Source organism: Clinocottus analis, unplaced genomic scaffold (genome assembly GCF_023055335.1).
Source record: "Clinocottus analis isolate CAN_PGR_092001 unplaced genomic scaffold, fCliAna1.0.p SCAF_1, whole genome shotgun sequence".
NCBI classification, from domain to species: domain Eukaryota; kingdom Metazoa; phylum Chordata; class Actinopteri; order Perciformes; family Cottidae; genus Clinocottus; species Clinocottus analis.
This window is the reverse complement of record NW_027175820.1, coordinates 24,212,488-24,239,359: the sequence shown is the minus strand read 5'-3', so window position 1 is coordinate 24,239,359 and position 26,872 is coordinate 24,212,488. Positions and strand designations below refer to the sequence as shown.

General features: G+C 43.0%; 1 protein-coding gene across 3 annotated transcripts in view; it reads right to left on the bottom strand.

Annotated features, from left to right (window-relative positions):
• The window catches only part of htr4 (5-hydroxytryptamine receptor 4), a 55,154-nt gene that overhangs the window by 16,846 nt on the left and 11,436 nt on the right, over window positions 1-26,872 (bottom strand). For all 3 annotated transcript variants that reach the window (XM_068572012.1, XM_068571992.1, XM_068572002.1), the window contains 2 exons: window positions 16,744-16,897; window positions 12,783-13,339 (listed from right to left, as the gene is read on the bottom strand). In XM_068572012.1, the coding sequence (XP_068428113.1) occupies window positions 12,783-13,339; window positions 16,744-16,897 (711 nt within the window). The remainder of the gene's footprint in view (window positions 1-12,782; window positions 13,340-16,743; window positions 16,898-26,872) is intronic.

The window sequence follows — 26,872 nt, the reverse complement described above, 5'->3', positions numbered from 1 at the left end:
TCTCTTCTCTCTCCTCTCCTCTCCTTTCCTTTCCTCCCTCCTCTCTTCTCTCTCCTCTCCTCTACTCTCCTTTCCTCCCTCCTCTCTTCTCTCCTCTCCTTTCCTCCCTCCTCTCTCCTCTCCTTTCCTTTCCTCCCTCCTCTCTTCTCTCCTCTCCTTTCCTTTCCTCCCTCCTCTCTCCTCTCCTTTCCTTTCCTCCCTCCTCTCTCCTCTCCTTTCCTTTCCTCCCTCCTCTCTTCTCTCCTCTCCTTTCCTTTCCTCCCTCCTCTCTCCTCTCCTTTCCTTTCCTTTCCTCCCTCCTCTCTTCTCTCCTCTCCTTTCCTTTCCTCCCTCCTCTCTCCTCTCCTGTCCTTTCCTCCCTCCTCTCCTCTCCTTTCCTCCCTCCTCTCCTCTCCTCTCCTTTCCTCCCTCCTCTCTCCTCTCCTCTCCTTTCCTCCCTCCTCTCTCCTCTCCTGTCCTTTCCTCCCTCCTCTCTCCTCTTCTCTCCTGTCCTTTCCTCCCTCCTCTCTCCTCTCCTCTCCTCTCCTTTCTTCCCTCTTCTCTCCTCTCCTGTCCTTTCCTCCCTCCTCTCTCCTCTCCTCTCCTCTCCTTTCCTCCCTCCTCTCTCCTCTCCTCTGGCAGTGAATAATTGCTCCTTGATCAGTTTGTTCTCTTTGGCAGCGACAGGCTTCAGATATGTGACTCCAGTGAGACTATAAACACTCAGTGTGTGTGTGTGTGTGTGTGTGTGTGTGTGTGTGTGTGTGTGTGTGTGTGTGTGTGTGTGTGTGTGTGTGTGTGTGTGTGTAAAGGTATTTTGTTTCCTGCTTAATGGCTGATTCATCATATTCATCCAAACAGCTCTTCACACTTCAAAGTCTTTGTTCTTCTAGAAAACTAGGTAATAATAATAATAGTAATAATAATAATATTATTATTAATAATAATACATGTAGTTTGTACAGCACTTTAAAAGGTGCTCAAGGCTTTTTACGTGAAGACAAACAATAGAAGCACTAAAACAAGAAAGACGACGATGGTGAGGAACAAAATGAAATAAACTCGTATCACAGTTAATAACAGATTTAAATGAAGGAGTTTAAAGTGAATTAATATGTAATTTATTCGCAGATTGCAGACACACACAAAATAAAAATAAAAGAATTACATTTTTTTTATATTTACAAATTTAAATTTTTTTTTAAAAATGACAAATTACAAAATTTATAAAAGATTAAAAACAAAAAAAGACTAATGAAAAAGTGAAAATTTTAAATTTTAAAACATTAGAAAATTTAAAAATTTAAACAGAAAATTTGAAAATGTAAATACTGGAAAATTTGAAAATTTAAAAAAATTAAAAATTTGAAAATTAAAATAGCTGGGATGAAATGAAAGATAAGTACAGCGCAGAGAGTATTCATACAATAACAAAAGTGCAAAATGCAAAGTATGTACATTATGTGTAGTGTGTATGAAGCGTAAATAAACATAATCATATGATCCATTAATCCATAAAGGATCAGTTATAATAAATACATTCACAGATTTATTCCAGTTATCTTCTTTCATGAAGCAGCGAGTCCTGTTTGTTTGTTTGTTTGTTTGTGTTTCGAGTCTTCTGGATTTAGACTTTTAAAAATAAGGAATCAATGATCTTTGTGTATTGTTGTTGTTGTGTTTTGCGTGTTTATTTTCCTGTGTGGATGTTGATGGAGTCAACACTTCAGCAGCAGTCCTGAAAGCCTCTGTGGGAGTCTTGTTACGTAAAGCCTCGAGCCGGAGGAGCTTCACACCGCGGGGCAGGAAGCACATCCATCATATCGCCAAATATCGTTTGTTTTTGAATATCAATATGAACTTTGCTGCCTCTTCATTTATCCTCCTGAATATTTAGCGCTTTAAAAGGCCCAAATATTGTTTTTATATCCTGAAAAGTTAGCAATTTGGCACAAAAAGAGTCATTTAGCTGATTCCTCTCAAACATTGGAAACCTATAATAACACGTTGCCGTATATTCTACTACACGGCATCATTAAAAGTGTTTTATTAACCCACAGGGATCTCTCTCTCGCTCCCACACATGTTGTATTAATATTCCATAAATGAATCTTCACATCTTCACGTGAACCTTCATGGTGAGATGAAACAAATGGTTCATTACGTTTGCAGCAGCTTCTCTTTCACACAGACGTGAGATGTTCAGGCGCATCCACAGGCGGTCCACGCGATGTCTTTAATTACATTCATGACATGAACTGGAGGGATAAAACACGTCTTTAAAAGTCTCTGGATTATGTAGAACACATGCAGAAGAGAAGAAAATGGACGCCGCTGCAGTGTTTCTATCTTTTATTTTGGTGTCTCATCCAATCAAGTGAGTTTTATTTCATTTTTTTATCGTGTTTTTTATGTTCATTCTGTACCGAATGTCTTTTTTTTTGTGTAAAGGTCCAATGCAAAAGCTTTATTGTGTTAATAATGCACGTTTCCTCCTCCAGATGTAGTCCAGATGTGTCCTTTCCATTCATTATGTGTTCATTCAAACTGTATCGCCTCACTTTTCTTATCAACAGCTCAATGATCACTTTTAAAAAAGAACAAAAGCAACACAACTCACACATGAACTGAGACTTCTTAGATCTCTTGTAAGTATCATTTCCTATCATGTGTTTTTTTTTTTACATCTCTCTTTCCCAAAAGCCCGATAATGACTTTCCTTTGTCGTGCAATCAAACCTTTTTTTCTCTTTCTTTTTAGATTTCGACTCTCCCGGCAGCGTCAATCACACTTCGCGGTCGCACAAAAGACCCTCGACAATGGGGAACTCGTCGCCCACGTTTGTCCGTGGGCAGAAAGTGAGTCACGGCCTCCGACACGCAGCCGCCGATGAGCTGAGGAGCGCGGCGGCCGCCGGGGGCGGCGGGCGGAGGGTGAGGGGGGTCAAATGGGAACAAACCCCAATCTGCGTAAATTGCAGATGCTCTATAACTGGAGCGTTTCCCAGAATGCAGCAGCAGCGGCAGCAGCGCCCCGAACGAGCCTTCGGTACAGCGCGTCCTTCCGTACCGTGGAGTGTGAATTAAGTGGCGGCGTTTCAGTGTATATTTATATAGATTTTTTTTTTTTCAGTGGCCTTGACCCCACCTTCGTTCGCGAGCGAGAGATCGTCTCGGGCGGAAGGCGAGATAAATACGAGCCGACTTGGATAACGACCGGGAAGCCGCCGCCGCCGCCGCCGAGCGTGACTCAGACATGCATTCATCTCCACCTCGGGGGTCTCGCTCCGGGGAGCTTTTCCTGTACTGTGCGAGTCAAAAAAGGCGGAGCCGCTATAACCCTGGCATCTAGAAGAAAAAAAAGCCCCCCCCCCCTCCCCACCTCCCTCTTTCCACCGCCTCTGATTGGCCTCGCCGTAATGGGACCGCGGGAGAAAGGTTACGTGGAAACAGGGTCGCCCGTTAAAGACCCAGCGGGTGAGATAGTTACAGCGCTCCTTTTTCTGCACCTCCACCCGTGCCGCTCTATTTGAAGGCGCCGCGTTTAATGAACCGCTCGCGATCCTCTGATTGACAGACGACCGGCTCCACCTCTGAGCCGCCGCCGCCACCGCCGGGCGGATGTAAATCTGTGGGATTGAGAAGCGGTCAGAGATCAGCGCTCTCTGCTCCGCCGCGGTCGTAAAATGGAGATACAGATATTTACTCAGCGCCTTTTTTTAAATTTTTTATTGGGCATCGACCTCGTCTGTGGCCTCGTGGCGTTTATGTGTCACAGGACTGGAAGTGTAGAGTAGACGCTTCCCGCACTAAGACGGTGCGTAGATTAAAATTATTAATCTGTTGCCTTAAAGGTGGAGAGAGTGGAGAGGTGTACGGGTCCTCGACTAACAAAGTAAAACAAAACATTCATGAAAAAAGAATCTTTTCAAAAACAAAAAAAATCCTTTTATGGGTTTTTTGACAGATTTTTTGGGTTAAAGCTGCATTTTCTTTCTTGACCACCAGGAGGCGACTCCTCTGGTTGTATAGAAGTCTTTTCTTCATGTGTTGAAGCTGCATTCTCTCTACTGACCACCAGGGGCTGCTACCGTGGTTGTATAGAAGTATATGCTTCATGTGTTAAAGCTGTATTCTCTCTCCTGACCACAAGGGGTTGACTCCTCTTGTTGTATAGAAGTCTTTTCTTCATGTGTTGAAGCTGCATTCTCTCTACTGACCACCAGGGGGCGACTCCTCTGGTTGTATAGAAGTCTATTCTTCATGTGTTGAAGCTGCATTCTCTCTACTGACCATCAGGGCGCGACTCCTCTGGTTGTATAGAAGTCTATTCTTCATGTGTTGAAGCTGCATTCTCTCTACTGACCACCAGGGGGCGACTCCTCTGGTTGTATAGAAGTCTTTTCTTCATGTGTTGAAGCTGCATTCTCTCTACTGACCACCAGGGGGCGACTCCTCTGGTTGTATAGAAGTCTTTTCTTCATGTGTTGAAGCTGCATTCTCTCTACTGACCACCAGGGGGCGACTCCTCTGGTTGTATAGAAGTCTATTCTTCATGTGTTGAAGCTGCATTCTCTCTACTGACCACCAGGGCGCGACTCCTCTGGTTGTATAGAAGTATATGCTTCATGTGTTAAAGCTGTATTCTCTCTCCTGACCACCAGGGCACGACTCCTCTGGTTGTATAGAAGTCTTTTCTTCATGTGTTAAAGCTGCATTCTCTCCTGACCACCAGGGGGCGACTCCTCAATACACAATACGACGGGTCACTTCTTACATACAGTCTTTGTATGATCCCAGCATGCTTTTCACCTGCATTCCTGCCTGCATGTTATGCTCCATCGAGTCCCAGAATTAAACATGTAATGATGCAGAAGATGAACGAGTGGAGACATTTATGGTGAATCTCTTCCTACCACCAGCTCGTGGAACTAAAGTACTTCAGCAGTTACACGTACGCGCCTGTACGTTCATCCTCGGAGGCGTGCAGCTGTAGTAGTATCATCACGCAGCCGTACATTCTCTACACCTATACCTGGTGAGGCTGTGAAGCGTTAATTAGCCTGATGGGTTTTTAATAACAGCACAATAATCAAAAGCACTTAACATTTCAGTGGTTTTAATTGATCAAACGCGCCGTACACCTGTGTCACATCTCCAATAGGAGAACGTCAGGAGGAAATCTTTCTGCTGGATGAAAACACTTCATCCATAATGCAAATGAAGTATCCATCGTTATCATTTGTACTCCCATTGGAAGAGGCAGGTAGCATGAATTACTTTATTATTATTATTATTTTTATGACAGGATTTACTGAATGAATTACGTTTTGCAGATCGACTTCCTCGGTTTAAATTGAACATGCTGTAGTTTTGCTTGCACACACAGTTTTTATGTACTGATGAATTATTTCCAACATGCCAGGTGACGTGTACAATAAGACTAAATTGATGGTTTGTTAAATCACGTGTAGATTTCTAAACTGCTTGAGTTGCTGGAGCACAAGCTCAGCAATTAACTTGTGAGTCAAATGTACTCGTAACGAGTATAAACGACGTTGAAGTAATACAGTTTAGAGAGAGAGGAGCGGGATCTCTTGGATAAATAAAGCACAGACGGGTTAAGTACCTGATTACGACCTCTGCTGACGGGGGAAATGCGCAGGATCAATCCAGAGATCAGTATCGACGCACCTTTCCCACCAGAGACACGTCGATCCTGCCAATAGCTCCCCACTGTAGACAGCTAGCGCTGCTGCTAGTTTCCCGTAAACCACCGAAGGTAGCAGGACCAGCCCCGGCTCGACACCCGGCTTGGGTAGCGGGGAGTAGCAACAGCAGCAGCAGGGAGCTAGCAGCAGCGAGAAGCTAGCAGCACTCGTTAGCTACAGCGGGGAGCTAGCAGCAGCGAGAAGCTAGCAGCAGCACTAGTTGGCTACAGCGGGGAGCTAGCAGCAGTGAGAAGCTAGCAGCAGCACTCGTTGGCTACAGCGGGGAGCTAGCAGCAGCGAGAAGCTAGCAGCAGCACTAGTTGGCTACAGCGGGGAGCTAGCAGCAGCGAGAAGCTAGCAGCAGCACTCGTTGGCTACAGCGGGGAGCTAGCAGCAGCGATAAGCTAGCAGCAGCACTCGTTGGCTACAGCGTGGAGCCAGCAGCAGCGAGAAGCTAGCAGCAGCACTCGTTGGCTACAGTGTGGAGCTAGCAGCAGCGATAAGCTAGCAGCAGCACTAATTGGCTGCAGCGGGGAGCTAGCAGCGGCGCGAGCCGGCTACAGCGGGGACACCCACCGAAGCTAGGTCTTTATCTGGACCAAAATCCAACCTCTAATGGAGCTCGTTATCTCCGATGCAACAACCACAATCTTCGAATGAAAGATCTTCAAACACGGAGCGTGTGCGTGTCGGCTGATTGTATCTTCGTTGTTTACAGATTCATGAATTCTGTTTGCCGCTCTCTCCCGCAAACCCCCACGGGGCCTGAAGACACGGGGGAATCGTTTACTTTGAGGCTTTCATATCGTGAAATAATGAATTGCCTCGTCGCTTAACATCAGTGACATTAAACAATGAAAGCGTGGATGTGTGCGGCCCGTGCTGAAGCGTCGGTTCAATGTACAACAAGCCAGCAAGGTGGCGAAAAGAAAGGAATTAAATGGAAGAAGCCACAGTGAGCCTCATAGGTTTGATTGACGTGTGTCCACAGCCGCTAATGGAGGCAACAAACACAACAAACTGCTGATTACCACGATCTGATTACCTCGTTCATTCCTGTTTCATCTGTCAGAGTCCATCAGTTGAAAGGAGGAAATGGTAAAAAAAATAATAATTAACAATTAACCCGGACCAGCAGAGACCAGGACACCATTTTTTTCTGGACAGGTCTGCTGCATTCACAGGTAGTATTGGATGATACAAAACTAGCTTCCTGCTATCGATACGTTGTGCATTTGTGCATCTGAAGTCATTCCCGCTACAAATAAATGTCACTTTTAAGTATATAACGACCTGTAGTATGATTACGCAATCGCTATAAACATGAGTTTGAGTCTCAATCTCTAGTTTCAAGTCTTCTTCAATACAGCACGATGTTCATCTAGTAAATTATGGTCCATTTAGACTCAAACAGACCATGAAGCAGGGGATGCTTCACCAGACACGTATACAAGCGTCTCCTTAGACCAAATATGGTCACTTCCTGTTCACCGGTTGCAAAAAAACACAATTCTGACGGCCAACAAGACGTAGGCGAACAAAACCGCTGTCGGCGAACCAATAGTCGTATGTTACACATCATTTTGTAAAGTCTCATTGCTCATTGATCGATTCTATATTTAACCCAGGGGCAAGTTGAGGTTAAGTCATCCTGCAATATGGTCCCATCCATCCATCCATTAGGACCTCACACTGTGTTCATAACCATTAGAGATCTTCTCGACCCCTGCAGGCTGGACCATTACAACCAGTCCAGTTGATCATGAGTCCACTTCCATTGATTAACGGTCCTCTCAGCCGCCCACTGATCATTACGTCTGTTGCGGGGTCCACTGGAGAGCTCTCTGCTCGAGGCCAGAGACCAGGGTTAAACCACCACTGAGACGCCAGGGCCGAAAGGGAAGCAGAGGCGTCTCATAACTCATCCATCACGCGCGTGGACAGGGATGATATATCACTTTGATGGTCACTTTCATCTGGCTGCTGTTTAATCTTATTTGTTCCCGTAGCTATGAACCTGGATGATCTTCATCCGTCAAAAAGCCTTGAACGTCGATATTTTTTAATTTCCGAGCTTTTCCTTGGGAGACTCAAAGCCAGCAAGTTAATCCTTTTAGTGCAGGACACGTCCAGACCTCTCGCACCTCCACAACCAGGCATTTCCTGTCTTTTCTGATCTCATTCATGCTACTAGAAGTCCCTCCAGGGTTCATACACATTCTGACCAATGGATTTCCATGACTTTTACCGAAATTTCCATACGTTTTAACCAAATTTTCATGACTTTTAACAACATTTTTATGACTTTTAACTACATATCGATGACTTTTAAACGCATTTCCCTGCATTTTAACGAAATTTCTATACATTTTAACCAAATTTTCATGACTTTTAAACGCATTTCCATAACTTTTAACCACATTCCCATGACTATTTCAACTAACAATGAGGATTCAAAGCATACAGTAAACCTTAAATGACACAAATGAATGAGAGACAATAGTTTGATTAAAAGAATAAACATTTATAGAGATGCCTGTATGTATGCTGCTGATATTTTGAGCGTCCTTCTTTTAAAAAGCATGTTAAACTTTCAAACTCAGCGTGAATGAACATCATGAACACATGAATATAACACATTTACATGACTTTTACTACACTTTTGGATTTCAAGGGGTTGAAATAACCTTTTTAGAAATGCCATGACTTTTTCAGGTTTTCCATGACTGTAAGAACTCTGCCAAATGCTGCTGCCCGATTTTATATATATATATATATATATATATATATATATATATATATATATATATATATATATATATATAGCACATATATAATGTAAACCTTCTCTCTGAGGACGTCAGAGCCGACCTGCGGTGCTGTAAATCCATTTATCTTCGTCGTTATCTTTGTTCGCTTTCGCCAGTGGAGCTCACTGCCAAATAATTGCCTCTTCGTCATCCTCAGCCTCACGGTGGCGTGCAGGTTTTGGTTGCTTGGTAACGGCAGGTGGACAGGAGAGCGTCTCCCCATGCACCTCGGATAAAAGGCTTTTCCACATGTTTTTAGGAACGGCCCCCAACAGATGTCGACACCAGCTTAGAGGCCACAAGCCTCAGATGTCCAGGAGTCAGCGCACTGTGGAGCTATCAATAGCTCACTATATGCACTATATATACTATATAACGAGCGATATAATGAACGAGCATGCTGGGACATGTGTGACGAGTGATCCCTGTCTGATACGAAGCAAAACTTTGCAGTCAGTTTGTTTAGTAGTGTCAGAAATGTCACTGGAAAGAAATCCCAACTCCTAAAGACTTGCTATGTAAAACGTGGCTTTACATTTGCTATAAAAAAGCAGCTAATGACGGCAGTCAGTGGGGGACGTCGAAGGCCATTACTGTCGAACACATTTATTATATATTATTGACACCGCGGGCCTGCAGGCTAAATTGTGAATCACTGCACATGTTTTGGTTTTGCCTCCAAACTACTCAAACTCCTGGATGTACAAATCGCTCCAGAGTTTGAATAGATACCAATAAACGCTAATGGCTTCATGTTTCTTTTTTAACAGCAGTTAAAATAATACTTTTTAATGTGTTTAAAAGTGCAATGACGTCAGTCAAGTACGCCAAACGTGCAATGCCTGAGCAGCAAGATGAGCCTCTTATGGATGTGTTCTTGAATAGCACACAAAACATGTTTCCTGATATGTTAAAAATAGCAATACCTCGTGTTACTTTCAGTATTTTGTCACGTGCAAGCAAAGAGTCACTGCGATGTCACCCGCTGGTTTGTGGACCCCTGGTTCAGCCCTTTGATCGTCACCTTCTCCTCATCTTGATCTGAACGAGACCTTTTTTAGGCGAACAAAGAATGTTACAATTAACTTTTAATGAGCTGAACACACACCGTGAAAGAGTAAGACACAGACAACGCCGTGGGACTGCCTGTCAATCACAAAGAAGCCCCGCCCTAAAGCGTATCCCTGCTTTACTAAATAAACATCGTGCTGTTTTTGAAGAAGACTTGGAACTACTGATTGAGGCCATAAACTAATGTTTCCAATGTTTATTTACATTAAAAACATTATTTCTACACCAACATTGTGGTTCTAACCTCCTTCTGTAAGAAAATGGAGGAGAAAAAAAGCCTGAAAAACAGGAAATGTTGCTGCCACATTGATGAAATGCCACTGACACACAGCTATTATTAGACCACATCTGTCTTTGGTTGAATCTAATTAGTAATTGGCAGCATAATTAAGGATTAAGAACACAGACAACCTCCGAAAATACCACAAATCCCTGGTGGTCTCCTGGTATATCCATTCCAGTGTGAATAAACGTCGTTTTATTTCAGCAGTACTTACTTCTCAGTAAAATAATGAGTGTACAGATGACTTCCATACGGACCGGGCTCACATTAAAAGCTTCCTTTAAATCAGTCTGAATAGTTTTCTGGAGCTCAAACACAAGTCTCAAAGGATTTGTAATACTTGGTAAATGTCATTTCAAGCATTTGAGATGCACTTTTCTACAATCTTGCTATTACAGAACATGTCTGCCAGATCGTTTTGTCTTCAGAAGTAAATATATAGATCTACTTGTGTCCAGTTATTTTTAAAGATGGCTTAATCCGCAACTTCTAACCTACAGTAGCCTTTCTAATAAAAAAAGGAAAAGTGTTAATTCATTACAACCTGTTCTCTGCGTGAGAAGGAAACCTCATTTGCAGGTGTGTGGATTGTCTGGAAGGCACCGTACCTTCGTCGGAGGAACTCATCGCGAAGAGAAAGTTAAGTCGTCTCTGACCTTTAGCGGCTCCTCCGGATGGGAAAGTAAGAAAAAGGACCTTTGCAGAAAAGTGCTCCAGCGGCTTGATAAGGTTACGGATTCCCGCTGAAAAAGACCGCGAGCCGTTGTGAAGGTGCGTCTTCTAGAGGGACACTCTGTACAAGTTTAAACTCTGTGCTTTTTTGGTGTAACAATTAGCATAATGGGTTCAAATAAAAAAACCTTTTGTTTCGCTGCAGTAATGTTAAAAAGCCTCCTCGTAATGTCAGAAACGTAAAACGCCGGAAGCAGAGATGACTTCAGATGCTGAAATGTTCTCAGACTGGTTGCACACCATTTAAAATCCACAGCGATTGCCCCAGGAGTTCAGACGTTTTATTTCTGAGCAATGATGAAAACTTTTTGGTGGAAAGACGGAAACGAATGTCCAAATACTTCAACCGGTCTGCATTTACTTAATGGCATAAAAGGACATAGAGATATAGTCACACGACAACAGTTTGTAGTTCGTATAACACAAACGTGTTCTCTGTTTCTGCTCTGGAGAAAGAAGAAGCACTGCTAAGGTTTTACGTTAGCCGGAGGTTGCAGGAAACAAAAAGAGGAGGGGTCCTCGAGAAAGACTGTTTTCTCCGGTAGAAAAACAATAAAAGCCCCTAAAAGCAGCTACTCTAAATAAATGAAAAGAAACGTTTGGCACGGCCTCTCTCACTCGGGGTCAGTTATACCATGTGTTTATGTGCTTTAGCCACTTAGCGGAATTGGTCCCAGCTCTGCTTTACGTTCACTTCGACGCGACACATTGAGGCAAACGGAAAACGGCAAAGCGAATGAATCACCTAAGTATTTATGACAGTGTGTCATCTGTTAAATCTCTCCTCTGATTAACTGGCTCTAATTGTAATTATTATCTCCTGAGGGAGATAATGAGATCGGTCGTGTGTCTGTGTGTGTGTGCATCACTATGTCTGTCCACGGCTAATCTGGCATCCTGCTGCACCAAACTGGATAAAATTGTGTGCACATCCATGGCTGCATGCTAAAGGATTTCTTTTCATTAAATTTAGCTGACACTTTAATTCAAAGCGACTCACATTTTTGCTCTTGCAGCAACGGGGGAGCAATTAGGGGTTGGACACACGGACGTGGACTAGCAGAGGCGAACCACCGATCCTCTGATTGAAAGACGGGCATGCTAACCATTGAGTCACAGTCGCCCCTTTCTCGTGGCTTTTGCGGTGGCTCACACACACCCCCCAATGCCTTTTAACGAGTTCACACCATGCAAGGTTACCGCTGTGGTCGTTGCAGACACACCTGAGGAAGATCTGCGCTCTTTTGAGAGATCATACATGTTGTCATTCACACACCACTGTAGTGCAAAGAGGACTCAGAAACAGAGAAGCAGGCACACGGAGAAGACCACCTACCATGATACTATAAGCCAAAAATATATACTACACACTGCACTACAATAGATATAATGTCATATTTGCAAAATGATTTAACCTTCCAAGCAATAACAAGGATTCTATTAAAAATAAGCTGCTCCATTCATCAATATTGAACACCGATAAGATCGTCCTATCCAGACATGGGGGACACCGTGGGAAATAAATTAAGTTTGCAACCGGCCGCTACGAAGTACACATTATACGCCCGACTCTTATCTCTGTGTAACACAAGTTCTGTGTCAGGAAACAGTAAAAGGTCGGGAGAATAATGAGCTGAGACTGGCAGGGTATTTACAGAGATAGAGTCAGCGCTTACACCCCCCAAAAACAAATCATTCTTCATCACAAGGCCCTGATGCTACTTGCTATTTGACCCCCCCCAGAACATTATTCAGTAAATGTGTGCAGTATTTACTGTACGCAGGCTAAATGGCTACCGCTGTATTCTGTGAGATGTCCATGAAAATGAAAATTTGAGAAAGTCAGGACAAAAACAGGAACACCAAGGGTAAAGAGCCACTAAAAGAATGCAAAGATTTCAAGAATAAAGTTTTTTGAGAAAAAAAAATAACATTTTCTGCAAATTTTCTATTGAAATTACCAAAATTCCTCAGGTTGTTATTTGGGTGTTGAACGATATTTCACTTTGAACCAAAGCAACAATCACGACGGCGTGATTTCACGACGTGAATAAATATTCTGAGCATAAATATTCTGAGCATAAAACAGGAACAGGAACTGATTTCTCACATTCAGCTCACAATTCCTCCCAGAACAACTCACAATCCTCATAAACACGGAGCGAGACCCGGACGTTGATGATTTCGGAGGACTTACTTGAGTACATGTGTGGAGCCGTTGATCTGCGTGGCCGTGCACGGAGCGCCGGACCCCAGGATGGACGGCCTGCGGTACCTCTTCCTCCCGCAGCACAGGATGATGAGGAAGGCACGGCGGAAGGACTTGTTGAGGAAGGCGTAGAGGATGGGGTTCAGCATGGAGTTGATGTAGCCCAGCCACAGGCAGGCCGCCCACAGCTTGTCCGGCACTGTGTAGTCTATAAAAGGGTCCACCACGTTGGTGATGAAGAACGGCGCCCAGCAGAGGCAGAAACACCCCATGATGATGCACAGGGTCTTCGCCGCCTTGGTCTCAGTCCGCATGCGGTGGTTGCGCTGATGGTCGGCGGAGTCCGTGCCGGCGCCCGCCCGCTGCAGCATGCTGATCTGCAGGGCGTGCGCGCGGGCCGTGACGTAGATCCTCTGGTAGGCCAGCACCATGAGGACCAGCGGGATGTAGAAGGCCACCACAGAGCAGGTGAGGGCGTATGGCTTGTTCACCATGAAGACACAGGACGTGGAGTTGCTGCCCTCGCTGTGGCGCCGCTCCTCGATCTGGTGGACAGAAGTCACGCGAGAGGGGACAGTCAGAAGAAACAACTCAAGCCAAGATTCAGATTAATGAAACGTATAAGACCCAATGCCAGAAGCCCTTTGACACAGGCCCTTTACCGAAGGCCCTTTACCAGAAGCCCTTTACCAGAAGCCCTTTACCAGAGGCCCTTTACCAGAGGCCCTTTACCAGAGGCCCTTTTCCAGAGGCCTTTTGCCATAGGCCCTTTGCCAGAAGACCTTGGCCAGAGGCCCTTTGACATGGGCCCTTCACCAGAGGCCCTTTGCCAGAGGCCCTTTTCCAGAGGCCTTTTGCCATAGGCCCTTTGCCAGAAGACCTTTGCCAGAGGCCCTTTGACATGGGCACTTTGCCAGAGGCCCCTTACCGAAGGCCCTTTACCGAAGGCCCTTTACCAGAGGGCCTTTACCAGAGGCCCTTTTCCAAAGGCCTTTTGCCATAGGCCCTTTGCCAGAAGACCTTTGCCAGAGGCCCTTTGCCAGAGGCCCTTTACCAGAGGCCCTGTACCAGAGACTCTTTACCAGAGGCCTTTTACCAGAGGACCTTTTTTACTTTTTTACAAGAGGCCTTTTACCAGAGGCCTTTTACCAGAGGACCTTTGCCAGAGACCCATTGATAGAGGCTTTTCAATGCATCAAATCTAAAAGTCTATATTTCCATACAGGCAAATATTGAAATACTCAAGTAAAGTGCAAGCCTCAAAGTTGTACTGAAGTACTAGTGACAGTTGACAATGTATTTTTCATAGCGCAGACTCCTAGACTTGAACCATGTGCCGTTAAAACCACAGACCGTGATCCCTGAACCAATCAGAACTGTGTATTCCACAAGGCCACGAAAACAGCAGGAGCCAGTAAAAAAAAAAAAAATAGACGGCGGAGGCACTTGTACGTTTGTCTCCAGTGGCTCCAGAGTTCTGCTTGTTTTGTTAAGTTCTTTGAGCCGCTGTTTGTGCCAAAAACTGACTGGCTGCTCAGAATATTCAACAACTCTAATTGGACCCAAAGAGAACAGCGCTCACTTTAGACTGCTGTTGTGCTATAAACATCTGTGCGTGTGTGTGTGTGTGTGTGTGTGTGTGTGTGTGTGTGTGTGTGTGTGTGTGTCTGTCACTGCCAATGCTGCCAAAGACGAGCCAGCCAGTCCTCCTGGTGACAGACAGCTTCCGAAGTAACTTTTGCTGGCGTTTGGATAAAGGCAGAAAAGGGCGAGCGAGGTTAATGGTAGCTGGGGAGTCTCTCTCTCTCTCTCTCTCTCTCTCTCTCTCTCTCTCTCTCTCTCTCTCTCTCTCCTCTCTCTCTCTCTCTCTCTCTCTCTCCTCACACTTTCTTGTTAAGCACACCTACCTGTCTGCCTGTCTCTCCTCTTTCTGCGTCACGCTGCTTTGTTTTTTTCATTCAGAACATTCATCCTTCCAGTTTTTTTCTTCTTTTTTTAAAACTTTGCATTCATAGATTTTTTCTTATTCACAAATTTAATCAAAAAACATTGTTTGAATTTTAAACTGTTCACTTCCATCCAAATTATCACATACTGCATGCATATTCATGGTCATTACCATGACCATTATTTTTTGGGAAGAATTTGTTTCTTCTTTATCTTGTAAGTTATTTTTTTATATTGCATTTTTTTTAAACAAAAGTGAGAAACTCCTTCAAATTAAAAATCCCACAGGCGGAGGAATAAATAAACAGCGAGGATAGTGAAGTTGCAAAAAAATAGATATTAAATCAACCAAAGAACACTAACTGAATGTGGCTTATCTATTTTGTGAAATTGCAAAGTTAAGAGGCAAAAGCTTGCTCTACCTTAATTTTAAGAGACTTTAAGTTACTATATGGACACAATAGAGGGTTCAATGTGTAGCGCCTTACAATCATGACTACAATTCTAGTTCATTCAATCATTTTAATAACTTTGTGTTCACATAACCAGCAGAAGTGGAGTCAAAACACCCTCAAGTGTTACGCCCAGACCTTCTGGGTAGTTGCCCAAAAGGCCCTTTAGATGCTTCATATGTGATGATACAATGTGTCTATCACGTGATGATACAATGTGTCTATCACCTGATGATACAATGTGTCTATCACGTGATGATACAATGTGTCTATCGCGTGATGATACAATGTGTCTATCACGTGATGAAACAATGTGTCTATTGTGTGATGATACAATGTGTCTATCGTGTGATGATACAATGTGTCAATCGTGTGATGATACAATGTGTCTATCGCGTGATGATACAATGTGTCTATCACGTGATGAAACAATGTGTCTATTGTGTGATGATACAATGTGTCTATCACGTGATGATACAATGTGTCAATCGTGTGATGATACAATGTGTCTATCGCGTGATGATACAATGTGTCTATCGTGTGATGACACAACGTGTCGATCCAGAACTCCTCGGCCGTGGGAGCCTTTGAAACGACGTTGTGTCGCAATTCGACCGATTTGGATGCTTGAATTGTTCATTTGAAAAAGGATTTTTGTTGACGCTCGAGGGGAAGAAAGTCTCCGCCAGTTAACGACCTTCAACCAACACGTTTCCTCTCACATTGATCCAGACCCGGGGTCGCAGGAAGCTCTTCTAATACCTTCAAAGCATACGCAGACTATTCTCTCTCTCTTTCTCTCTCTCTTTCTCTCTCTCTTTCTACCTCTCCCTTTTCCTCTACCTCTCTTTCTATCACCCCACGCTCTCTACCTCTCCCTTTTCCCTTTTCTCCGTCTTTCTCTCCCTCTCTCTCTGTCCCTCTACTTTTCCTCTCACTCTCTTTTTTTTTCTCTCCTTCTCTCTCTCCCCTCTCACTCCATCTACCTCTCCCTCTCTACCACTACGTCTCAACCTCTCTCTCTCTCGCTCTCTTTCTCTCCCTCTCACTCCCTCTATCTACCTTTACCTCTATACCTCTACATCTTAACCTCTCTCTCTCTCTCTCTCTCTCTCTCTCTCCTCTTTCTCTCTCTCTCTTGCCCTTCTGTTTCCGCCGGACACGTGTTGTTGATGTTGTTGATGTTGTTGCCGTGGCAGCGTGTGAAGCACTTCCGTCTTGTAAACAAAACAAACTCTTTTGGTGAAAGAATGTTGTTTATCGGCGCTGGATCGAATTCTTTTATTTCTTCTGACCGTTTCTCTCATTTTTTGTGCCGTTTGTTGTCTCTGTTTCTCCCCTCCAGAGAGCTGGAACATCACTTCACCAGCTGCGAGTTCAGATCTTTTTAAACTATTTTTAGTCTCTTCTCTGTCCCCATACATATATATATATATATATATATATATATATATATATATATATATATATATATATATATATATATATATATATATATACATATATAGGTGTGGCTCTTTGGTGAGTCACTTCCCCCCCGTCGCGCTCACCAGGTGGTCGATGCCGATGCTGTTCCAGCCCTGCATGATGGGCAGGAAGGAGATGACGGTGGGGATGACCCAGCAGCCGCCGATCATCAGCGCCACGCGCATGGGCGTCATTTTGTTCCTGTAGACCAGCGGCTGGCAGCAGATGGCGTAATACCTGCAGAGCCACGGTGGAGGAGAAAATCAATCAATCAATCAATACATTTGGATTTTTTTTTTCCTGCTTCAATTGTTCGTTTGAAAAAGGATTTTTGTTGACGCTCGAGTTGAAGAAAATATACATATATATACATACCAAATGTACCAAATATACCACATATGTACCATATGAACCATATATGTACTATATATATATATATATATATATATATATATATATATATATATATATATATATATATATATATATATATATATATATACCATATATACCATACGTACCATGAATACCATATACACCATATCAGAATCAGATTCAGAACCATTTATTGTCACGTGAGTTTGCACAAACAAGGAAGTTGTCCTGTGGTACTTTATGTACTTTATGTACTTCATGTACCACGTATATACCATATCTAGCACGATCTACCAGTTTAGACAGTAAAAGAACAAAATTATGAGATAAAAAGTCAGAATTAGGATATAGGAAGTCGAAATTATGAGATAAGAAATTCAAAATTATGAAATACAAAATCATAATTATGAGATATAAAGTCGTAATTATGAGATAAGACATTCTAAATTAGGAGCGGCACTGACTCATCTCATAATTTCGATTTTCTATTTCATAATTTCGATTTTCTATCTCATAATTTATTCATTTTATTGGCGGATATGAGCTTCCATAGTGAAAAAGACTGTTGTAAATTGGCAAATCAGGCCATTGAAGGTAAAAAAAAACACTCAAATAATCTCTGAGCTAAAATAAAGTCATAATTTTGCAGGAAAAACTCACCTGAATAATTGTTTTCTATATATATATATATATATATATATATATATATATATATATATATATATATATATATATATATATATATATATATATATATTGACTACAGGTACAAACGGACAAACTACAATATTTTTAAGTCTGCAAAAGAGCTTTTGATGCTCAAAATATGTATTTCGTGGACGTGGACTCTTCCTTTGAAGAACCTTTTGAAGTCAGCGATCCCTCCGCTCCAGATCTGTCTCTGCTCTCGTCCACTTCCTCCTCTGTTTTTCACTTTGATGCGTGCGAGCCGAGCAGCTCGGTCTCCAGCGCTCTGTGTTCGAAACGAGTCAAACAAACCGGATTCTGCTTGTTTTCCAGCGATGCATTACAGCGGGATTATGAGAAGGAGCGCTTCTTAAACTCTTACTTCTCTTTGTGTTTGTGTCATTCAATTGGGAACTTAACTCTCTACCCAACACACACACATACACACACTGTGTGTGTCCGTGTGCGTGTGTGTGTGTGTGTGTGTGTGTGCGAGCATGGTATCAAACAATGCAGCAGGAAGCAGCGCGCTGCCGGGCGGCGATAGCGCCGAGACGACGCTGGCTCCGAACCGCATGAATGGGATGGCAGTGGTGAGAGAGAAATACTGTGAATGAGCACCCGGGAGGGTGGGAGGGAGAAAGAGAGGGAGGGAGGGAGACAGGGCGTGAAAAGAGGGGAAGAAGAGATAGACGGAAGAGAGAAAATGAAAAAAAGATGACCAAAAAATGGGAAACGAGGCGGAAAGAGGAAGAGGAAACTAAGAATAAAAAACGAAAAGAAGGAGAGGAACAGGAAACAGAGGAAGGAAAAGGAGGATAAAAAACAGAATGAGCGTCAGGAGAGAGAGAGAGAGAGAGAGAGAGAGAGAGAGAGAGAGAGAGAGAGAGAGAGATTAATCCTTATTAAAAGGGCAAATGACAGATGCTGCATTGCTTAGTGTTGCAACTCCTCAACATCTGCAATTTTACTGGCCTGATCAATGTGTGTGTGTGTGTGTGTGTGTGTGTGTGTGTGTGTGTGTGTGTGTGCGCGTGTGTGTGTGTGTTCACTCTGAGTGCTCATACCTGTTCCAGTGTGATAATAAACGGCTGAAGTAAACCAAGCGAGACACTCAGACCTCCATTACACCCAAACACCTGTGTGTGTGTGTGTGTGTGTGTGTGTGTGTGTGTGTGTGTGTGTGTGTGTGTGCGTGTGTGTGTGCGTGTGTGTGCGTGTGTGTTTATCCAACAAAGTGAGGACTTTTTTCTGAAGTCTTTTATTACTTTCACTTTTTCCTATAACGTAATTGTTTAGTTTTAATATATTCATGTTTTTAATGCATTATGGAAATCATTTTGATTTGCCTATGAAACGATTATATTTAAACTAATTATATTTTGGCTGTTTTTTTTCCTACAAGGGAGCCAGTGCATTTTAACTCTTGATCTCAAGTAATAATGAAACGACCCAGCAGACCCGTGACAATACAAACACAACGAAACTAAGTGGAGCTGTCAATCAAATCAGGCACCAGAAGTGAAAACACCTGGAAAACACCTGGACTAAAGGGACGCGGTGCATTAGTCTCTTAGGAGCTTTTTCAAGCCTTTTAACCTCAATTCCACCTCTTTCCTTCATTGCTATGTTTGTATTAGTGTTCACATCTTATTTTTCTTTTGTTGTCTGTCTTCTGCAAATTTCATTTTATGTTTGTAATTTTTTGTAAAATTTTAAATATTACTCAGGTGGAGGCTTTAAATAAGCCTTCCTGCACTGTGGTATTCATTTATCTCTGTTATCTTTGTTTGTTTTTTTCAATGTTATTCTTTGAATTGTGCAAAATAAAAATGAATCAAAGTTCGATGGTTTTTTTGGTGTGAGTTGCCTCGTTTTTGCCGCCATCGGCAGTAAAGACGTCTGCCTCGCCCTGAATATAAAGGCACGAGATGACACTCTGCTGTTCAGTTGTTCAAAAATATTTGGACTTGTATAAATATATATTTTGGTGCTTTTGAGTCAAACAAGCGATGTCTCTCTCCAGAAATCAGCTGAAGATAATCTCTGCAACTCACGCCAAATTAAATCTCCATTGCTGAAGAGCACAAAAGGACTTGGTTTGGGTTTAAATAAGAACAACAGATAAGTGCGTGGGGTTAGTAGTGTGTCTGGAAGTGATGTACAAACTACAGTAAAATAAGTCAACATTGACCGGGTTTCCAAACGAGACATGAACATCTGTTTCCTGGGTGAAAGTCCTGAGCCGGAGCCAAAGGGTCTCACCCTCCCACGCTCCTTTTGCAGACCTTCTCGCTCTTTATACTACTAAGTAACTCATTTAATATACTAATCCAAACACTTGATTCATCGCGAGGATGCTCATTTAATCAAACAACAATCCATCATGTCGTGGTCGGCTTTCCGCTGATTGAGGTTCTGACCCCCAAAGCCGTCCGGCTGAGTGTACACATCTGCATCGCCCTTGCTTATCCCTCAGAGGGCCGACTGCTCGGCAGCAGCAGTATTAAAGCTAATCCGCTTCACCCACTGCCGTCAGTCTGTGTGTGTGTGTTGATGTGTTTGCTGCCTGCATCCCCTCGCTCCGGTCGTACCTCATTACCTTACTGGCGGTGCGTGGCATTTCGCAGTAATTTGCAGAAGCTGTGTGTACTGTGTGTGGTCTGCATGTGTGCAAAGGTCAAGAGGCCCTTTTTCCGTTGGAATCGACCCGATAGAACGTGTTGAAAGGTCGCAAATGGATTCTTGAAGAGTGGATGTGGTGACACATCCACTCTCCCCCCAGAGTCCCCAACACAAGTAGGAGTCCTTTGCATTGTCTGAATAGAAATGCAAAGGATGCATACTTGTGTTGGAGACTCTGGGGGATTGTGTGAATAGAAATGTCCATCAACAAACATGCACAAAAGCACCACACACACACACACACACACACACACCAACCTGGGGAAGATTAGAAGCAGACGTAGCTCGGTTGAGCGACAGCGTGTCCTGACCGCGAGCACTTTAAATGGACCCTGTTTCCTTTTGATCCACAAACCATTTCTCTCTGTTTATTTCGGACTTTTTTTTTAAAATTCAGACGTTATTTACACGGACGCTGGTTTCTGGGAACGGCCAAACCCAAAAGGGCGATGCCATGTTCCACGTTCGCGGGCCGCCGCGGGACATTATGGTCGGGTTTGTGTCTTCACCCTCAAACAGAGAAGCTTTGTACATATAGCGTGTACCGTTAACGTCGGGTGGGCGTCCCTCGCTGTAGAAAACTAGCGCTGCTGCTAGCTCCCTTCTGCTGCTACTGCCCGCGTCCACGCTGTAGCAAGCTAGCGCTGCTGCTAGCTCCCCGCTGGTGCTGCTGCTACCGCCCGCACGAGTCGGGCCTCGAGCCGGTGGTCCCGCTTCCTCCAGTGGTTGTTGTTGGAGCTAGCGGGGAACTAGCAGCAGTGCTAGCTGGCTACAGCGGGGAACTAGCAGCAGTGCTAGCTGGCTACAGCGGTGAGCTAGCGGGGACACCCACCGAAAGGTAGTAGCGGCTTGTAACCCGACTTTTACGATACCATTACCTAAGACATTTACCTGCATCCTCGACCGGCAACCTTTTTTACTGTCTTTATTTTTGCGGATTTCTTTACTCCGAGGTGATGACTTTTGTCTGACAGCCGGGTCATTTTGCAGAGAAAAAAAATCTGAACATGTGCAAGATATCCATAAAAAAAGTCTGTGAGACTATTTTGTTAGAACAACAATCGAGCACAAAACGACGCTAACTGCAAACGGCTAATGCCGTTTAGCTAACGGAGGTCTGACCTCTGAACTCTTGCTATTGGCTCCATTAACAGACGAGAGGACATGGGGAGTTTACACTGAAGTCAGGATGTGGCAGCCAAACTTAAATAAGTCGGGAGGGAAGGGGGAAATACCATTTTGTTGTTTTAAGAAGTTAGTTTAAATTCTCTGGGACTACTTTTAAGGAATCGCACGTTTATTAGCATTACGCTGACTAAACAGTCGTGGGCCCCGTCGCGTTAGTCACCGGCTCCTTTTTCCTTTAATCGATGTCGACGTGTTTGTTTTCAGTCGCGGCGATACGAGAGGAGGCCGAGCCTCGTGCCGAAAAAGTGGCATGAAGGAGAAAGTGAAGCGCAGGATGAATGCGTCAAAGCCAGAGGCCCGACTGAAGGACGTTTCCCTCGTGTCGTTACGCTCCCTTTCCGTCTCTGAAGCCCTCTGTGATCCCGGAGTCCTTCACGTAACCGCTGTGGTATAATTCCTATTCTCTACAGACTCTGATCTCTCTTCTCCGTCCTTTCTTTTCTTTCCGACATGAAGCTTTTCTCCTCCGTGTCAACACCACACAGTAAAGTCACAGCAGTATTCATCGAGCAGTCCACATGTTAACCTTTTAAAAAACTATTTTTAGGCCCTTTTTATCGAAAGTATCATCCCCAAACCAATAAGGGTGTATCTCTGCGACCACTTGGTCAGATGTGTAAATATCAGTCTGTATGTTGCTGGTTAAGAGTAAATAAAGGTGGTACAGAAAAAGATGAAACGGTTTCAGGTCCACCGAGAAGACAAAAAATCACTTTCAGGATGATTATTTGTTTGAAAGGATGCAGCAGGTTGTTGTTTTTTTTACATAAAACAAGCTAGGAATTACAGTTTTATATAATAACTGAAAACTAAGGGCTGTTAAATTGTTGGTGCTGGTCAGTTGATTTACCTGTGAGAGACTCATTTAAAGACTCCTCCATGTAAGTCAATGGGGCCCAATGGCAACATGTGACGGACCTGGAGCAGTTGGTTTTTCCACCATTATGCCAGGATGTGCTTTTATTTTACAGCTTTTTTTATATAATACAACTTAAATAGTTGTAACACAGTAGAGACCATCCAGTGACATTGTGGTGATTATCTCCTTTATTTGTCCTACCTAAGCTCCCTCTCTCCCGATGTCACTTCTCTCTGTCGCTCTCGGTCTGAACGTCTCTTCGTCTCTTTTGTGTTGGAGCATCCTCCTCGTGGCGGTTCTGGTATTTTTAGTCTTAATTCATTTCCATTCAGCTCTTTTCAGCAGCTTCAGCTGACGGTGGGTGAATGAGACGCGTTATCCTGCAGCTGCTCACTCGCTTCCTATGTTCTCTCGGTTTTTCTTCTCCATTTCCCCTTCTCTTCTCCCGGCGTCCATCTCTTTTCCTCCTCTTTCTCCGTCGCGTACACAAGCTTATGTTGTCTGTCGGCTAAGTTCTTTCTCTCGCCGCTTTCCGCTGGTTCAACTCAGTGTTTTGGTGTTTTATTCGTGTTAGTTCTGGCAGTGACCTCTGACCTGCTTCAAGGTCGGATGAGAGGAGAAGCTACAATTAGCTTAATCTGGTTTGACCGGTCACATTGCTAAATGCTTTATGGGTAAAAGACCAAGTTAATTATGGCTGAAGACTTTGATTTCGGGGTCCTGGTATTCCTCATACTGGCTCCTGTCTCCTCCGTCATGGTCGACCGGGACACCTGGGCCACGGCTAAAGTCATGAGTAACCTGTGCTTTTCATGCCCAGTCCACATTTGATCAAGACTGAATACTTCACCTGAGTCCAGATACCATCGGGGATTTAATAATGTTTCCGAATAAATCAAAATGAGTCCAAAGAGACGAGTCAGCCAAAGTACAAGGCGCTTCATCTCACTTTTTTCATGCCTGGTCTTTTGTTTCCTTTACTCTGACCTTCGTCAAGTAAAAACTACATGGAATTGTGACACCATTTTTATTAAAACACATACATTATCGTACCAGATGTGACGCAGCAAAGAGTTACATTTCACATTAAATAAATCAAATGAATGGGTGTTGTCAGTAAAAAAACAACAACTATATGTTCGTCACAAGTTTGAGTTCGTAATAAGTCATAATGGGCTACTTACCATATTTAATTAGTTATTATTTTTCTGAACAATACTGGTAGGAATAATGACTAAACTGGCATAATAAAATATTTAAAATAAAAGATAAGTGTTGTGGTAATCAGCATCATCTGTTCAACTGAGGGAAAAAAACTAACAAATGTCATTTAAAAAATATATGACATTAGTAAGTAATTTGATGAAATACAATCTGTCTGAATTTCCACAACAGCTGCAAATTATTAAAAATCTGCTGCTCTGAATGCTTCGAGTGGCGTCCACCACCAGGATAAGACCAACCTCGTGTGTCCCAGTCCAACATGGTGGCCATGTTTTTTTCCCCCATTGATGTTTACGCCATGTTGTGTTTCTGTAACGCTCCGTCAACAGCTCAGCAGAGCATTCGTTTTCTTGGGGTCAGGAGGTATTTTCTACATGCAGTGACAGTATTTGACAGCAGTGAGAAATAAATAAAATGGCAATGTACTGGAAATGTTTGTCATTTTTTTTGTTTCTCTCTAAATTCTTTTACAGTATGAAGTCAAAGGTTTCTCATTGTTTCCTTCTGTGTTTATTCTCTTTCTCCTCCAGTGATGCAGTCGACAGATGCTTCCTTTTAGAGCTTCATTGTAATAATATATCAGGGAAATGTGTTGTTTTCTTCCCCGATCTGTTATTTTCTTGTTTTGCTCTTTTTTTGTGTGTGCTATTCAGAATGCTGGAAGCTACAAATGACATCAGCAGCCTCGCTGAGGTTGCCCTCTGCTCCTCAAAAACAATACACATGTTGGACGGGATTTATTTCCATCTAGCGTTTCACTCAGTTTGTCACCAGGAGCTCTGAAAACGTCTGGTTTCTGTTGAAGAGCTGCACCTTCCCGTATTTTCTATAGACTTCACGGCCACTACATACACAATCAAAGGAGTTGCCCCGCGGTGCACAGAGCGAATGTTTTAAGACACCTTCGTATCGACGTCACTCGGCAGAAGCTAATGCTAAAGGGACGCAGAGGTTGGTCTACCCGTCTGGTTGATAACACTTGTTAGAAATGGAGATGTAGAAACTACTAATTAGTGTTGAAAAGAAACATTCGATAAAGTGCAATGAAGGAAAAGAAAGGTTGTTGGTGGTCAGCGGTTATGACTGTCCAGAAGTCCGTAATGCTTCCTGGTTTAATAAGGCTGCAAAATTGGTTTTGCATGCAAACAAGCGCTTTCTTTGTCTGTGCTCTAAATCCATAATTCTTTGTTTGTGTGTCACCGTGATAGCATTTATCTCTGCCTGCCAGATTAACTCCTAAACCGAGAAGAAGTTATGGATCCAAGTTCCGGTAATAAAGGAGGATTACCAAACATATTCAATGCTGAATCAGCCAAAACTTTCTTTTAATCTTTAGTGTATTTGTGGCCCTTGTTCGGCAGAATGCGGGAGCTAAAATGTGTGTTTAAGATATCCGGCACACACATTTAGATCCACTCTGAGAGGAAAAAGTAAATCCGGGCTTTTCTTTCATGGGACTCATTTTGCTGCAACTGACAGTTTCATTAGTTTGTCATCTCATCCTGCAGTTTGACACGAGGACAGACTTTCATGATCTGTTTCTGACAGTCTGCCTCTCCCTTTTAATACAACCACAAATATGATTATAGCTCCTAGATGTCCTGTAATTACAGTTTGATGGCTTACGGACTGCTCGACACATTAAAGTTAAACACTGACTGTCTTTTACGACACCTGTTCTTACAATAAAAAGTATTTTATTAGAGCTTAACAGCACCTTTCATTAATTATCACATAACTTGACCACCACTTTAATGAGAATTTAGCTTTTCCACATGAATATGTGCAGAGTGTGACTGTGGTCAAAAGCATTTCAATTTTAAATGTAATCTCTTTTATTAGAGCAAATATTTAATTCATAAAGACAAGATGTATGATAATAGGGCACTTTAATTATGGTCTGTTATACATTATTCATCAGTTGCGTGAACCTTTCTCTTTTTAATTTGAATTGTATGGAAACATTTTTTTTTTTGCTTTTTTTGAAAAAGGCTTTTTTCAGATAATGATACCGAAAACCTGAACTTAACTTCATAATTGCTTTAAAAACTACAATCATTGGTAAAAAAAAAAAAAAAAAAAGAATATGCTAAAACAATGAGACAGATAAAAAGAAAATAAATGCCGAAAACAAAACAAGTAAAAAGTTCTAGGACTGAAACGGAAACGCAATAGTGGATTGATTATTAAGATATGTTGCATGTTATTAACCATTACTATCAAAGCACAAACAGAATATATGAACGCATGAAGGGTCAACCGAGCTACCTCATTATTTTTTCACGGAGTAATGTAACTTTGATTAGTTGCGTGATGAAGGCGATTCCCTCGCCTGGAAGTTGTGCTCTTCCAGGACAAACAGAAGAGTGCAAAGCTCCTCCGGCCAGATAATTGAATGAAGAAACTATTTCCTCTCTCGCTGTTGCTGAGCTTTGCATCTTTGGAGTTTCTAATTTGTATAATTCCCTGTACTTTTCCCTGGTATGCTTTCTGTGGGTTCTCCATGACTAAATGATAAGCAGGAAGAATCAAAAGATAGTGGCTCAGTATTGTCTCCGCGTCCTGCTACGGTGCCGCATGGTACACAAGACTTATTGTCCCTTGAAGGTCTCAAAGATTATATTCGGTGCACAAATCCCTCGGGGGCCGAATACATATTACAAGAAGTCTGACTTTCAGAAAGTTTTCCTCAGCGCCACTTGACGCTCGCTTCTTTCTTTAGGGCCTACGATATTGCAGCGTCTTTGAAACTCACATCTGAGTCATCTAACATGCTTTTTAACTGGAAAAGACGACAAAGGCATCGATTGAAGTTGTGATGGATAGCGAGGATTAGCAAGCTAACGAAGACTAGCTAGCTAATGAAGAATAGCCTGCTAGTGATCAGAAAGACAAACACATTCAACATGCTTTTTAACTGGAAAAGACGACAAAGGCATCGACTGAAGTTGTGATGGACAGCGAGGACTAGCAAGCTAACGAAGACTAGCAAGCTAACGAAGACTAGCAAGCTAACGAAGACTAACAAGCTAACGAAGACCAACTAGCTAACAAAAAATAGCTAGTTAACAAAGAATAGCCTGTTAGTGATTAGAAAGACCAACACATGCAACATCCTTTTTAACTGGAAAAGACGACAAAGGCATTGACTGAAGTTGCGATGGACAGCGAGGACTAGCAAGCTAACGAAGACA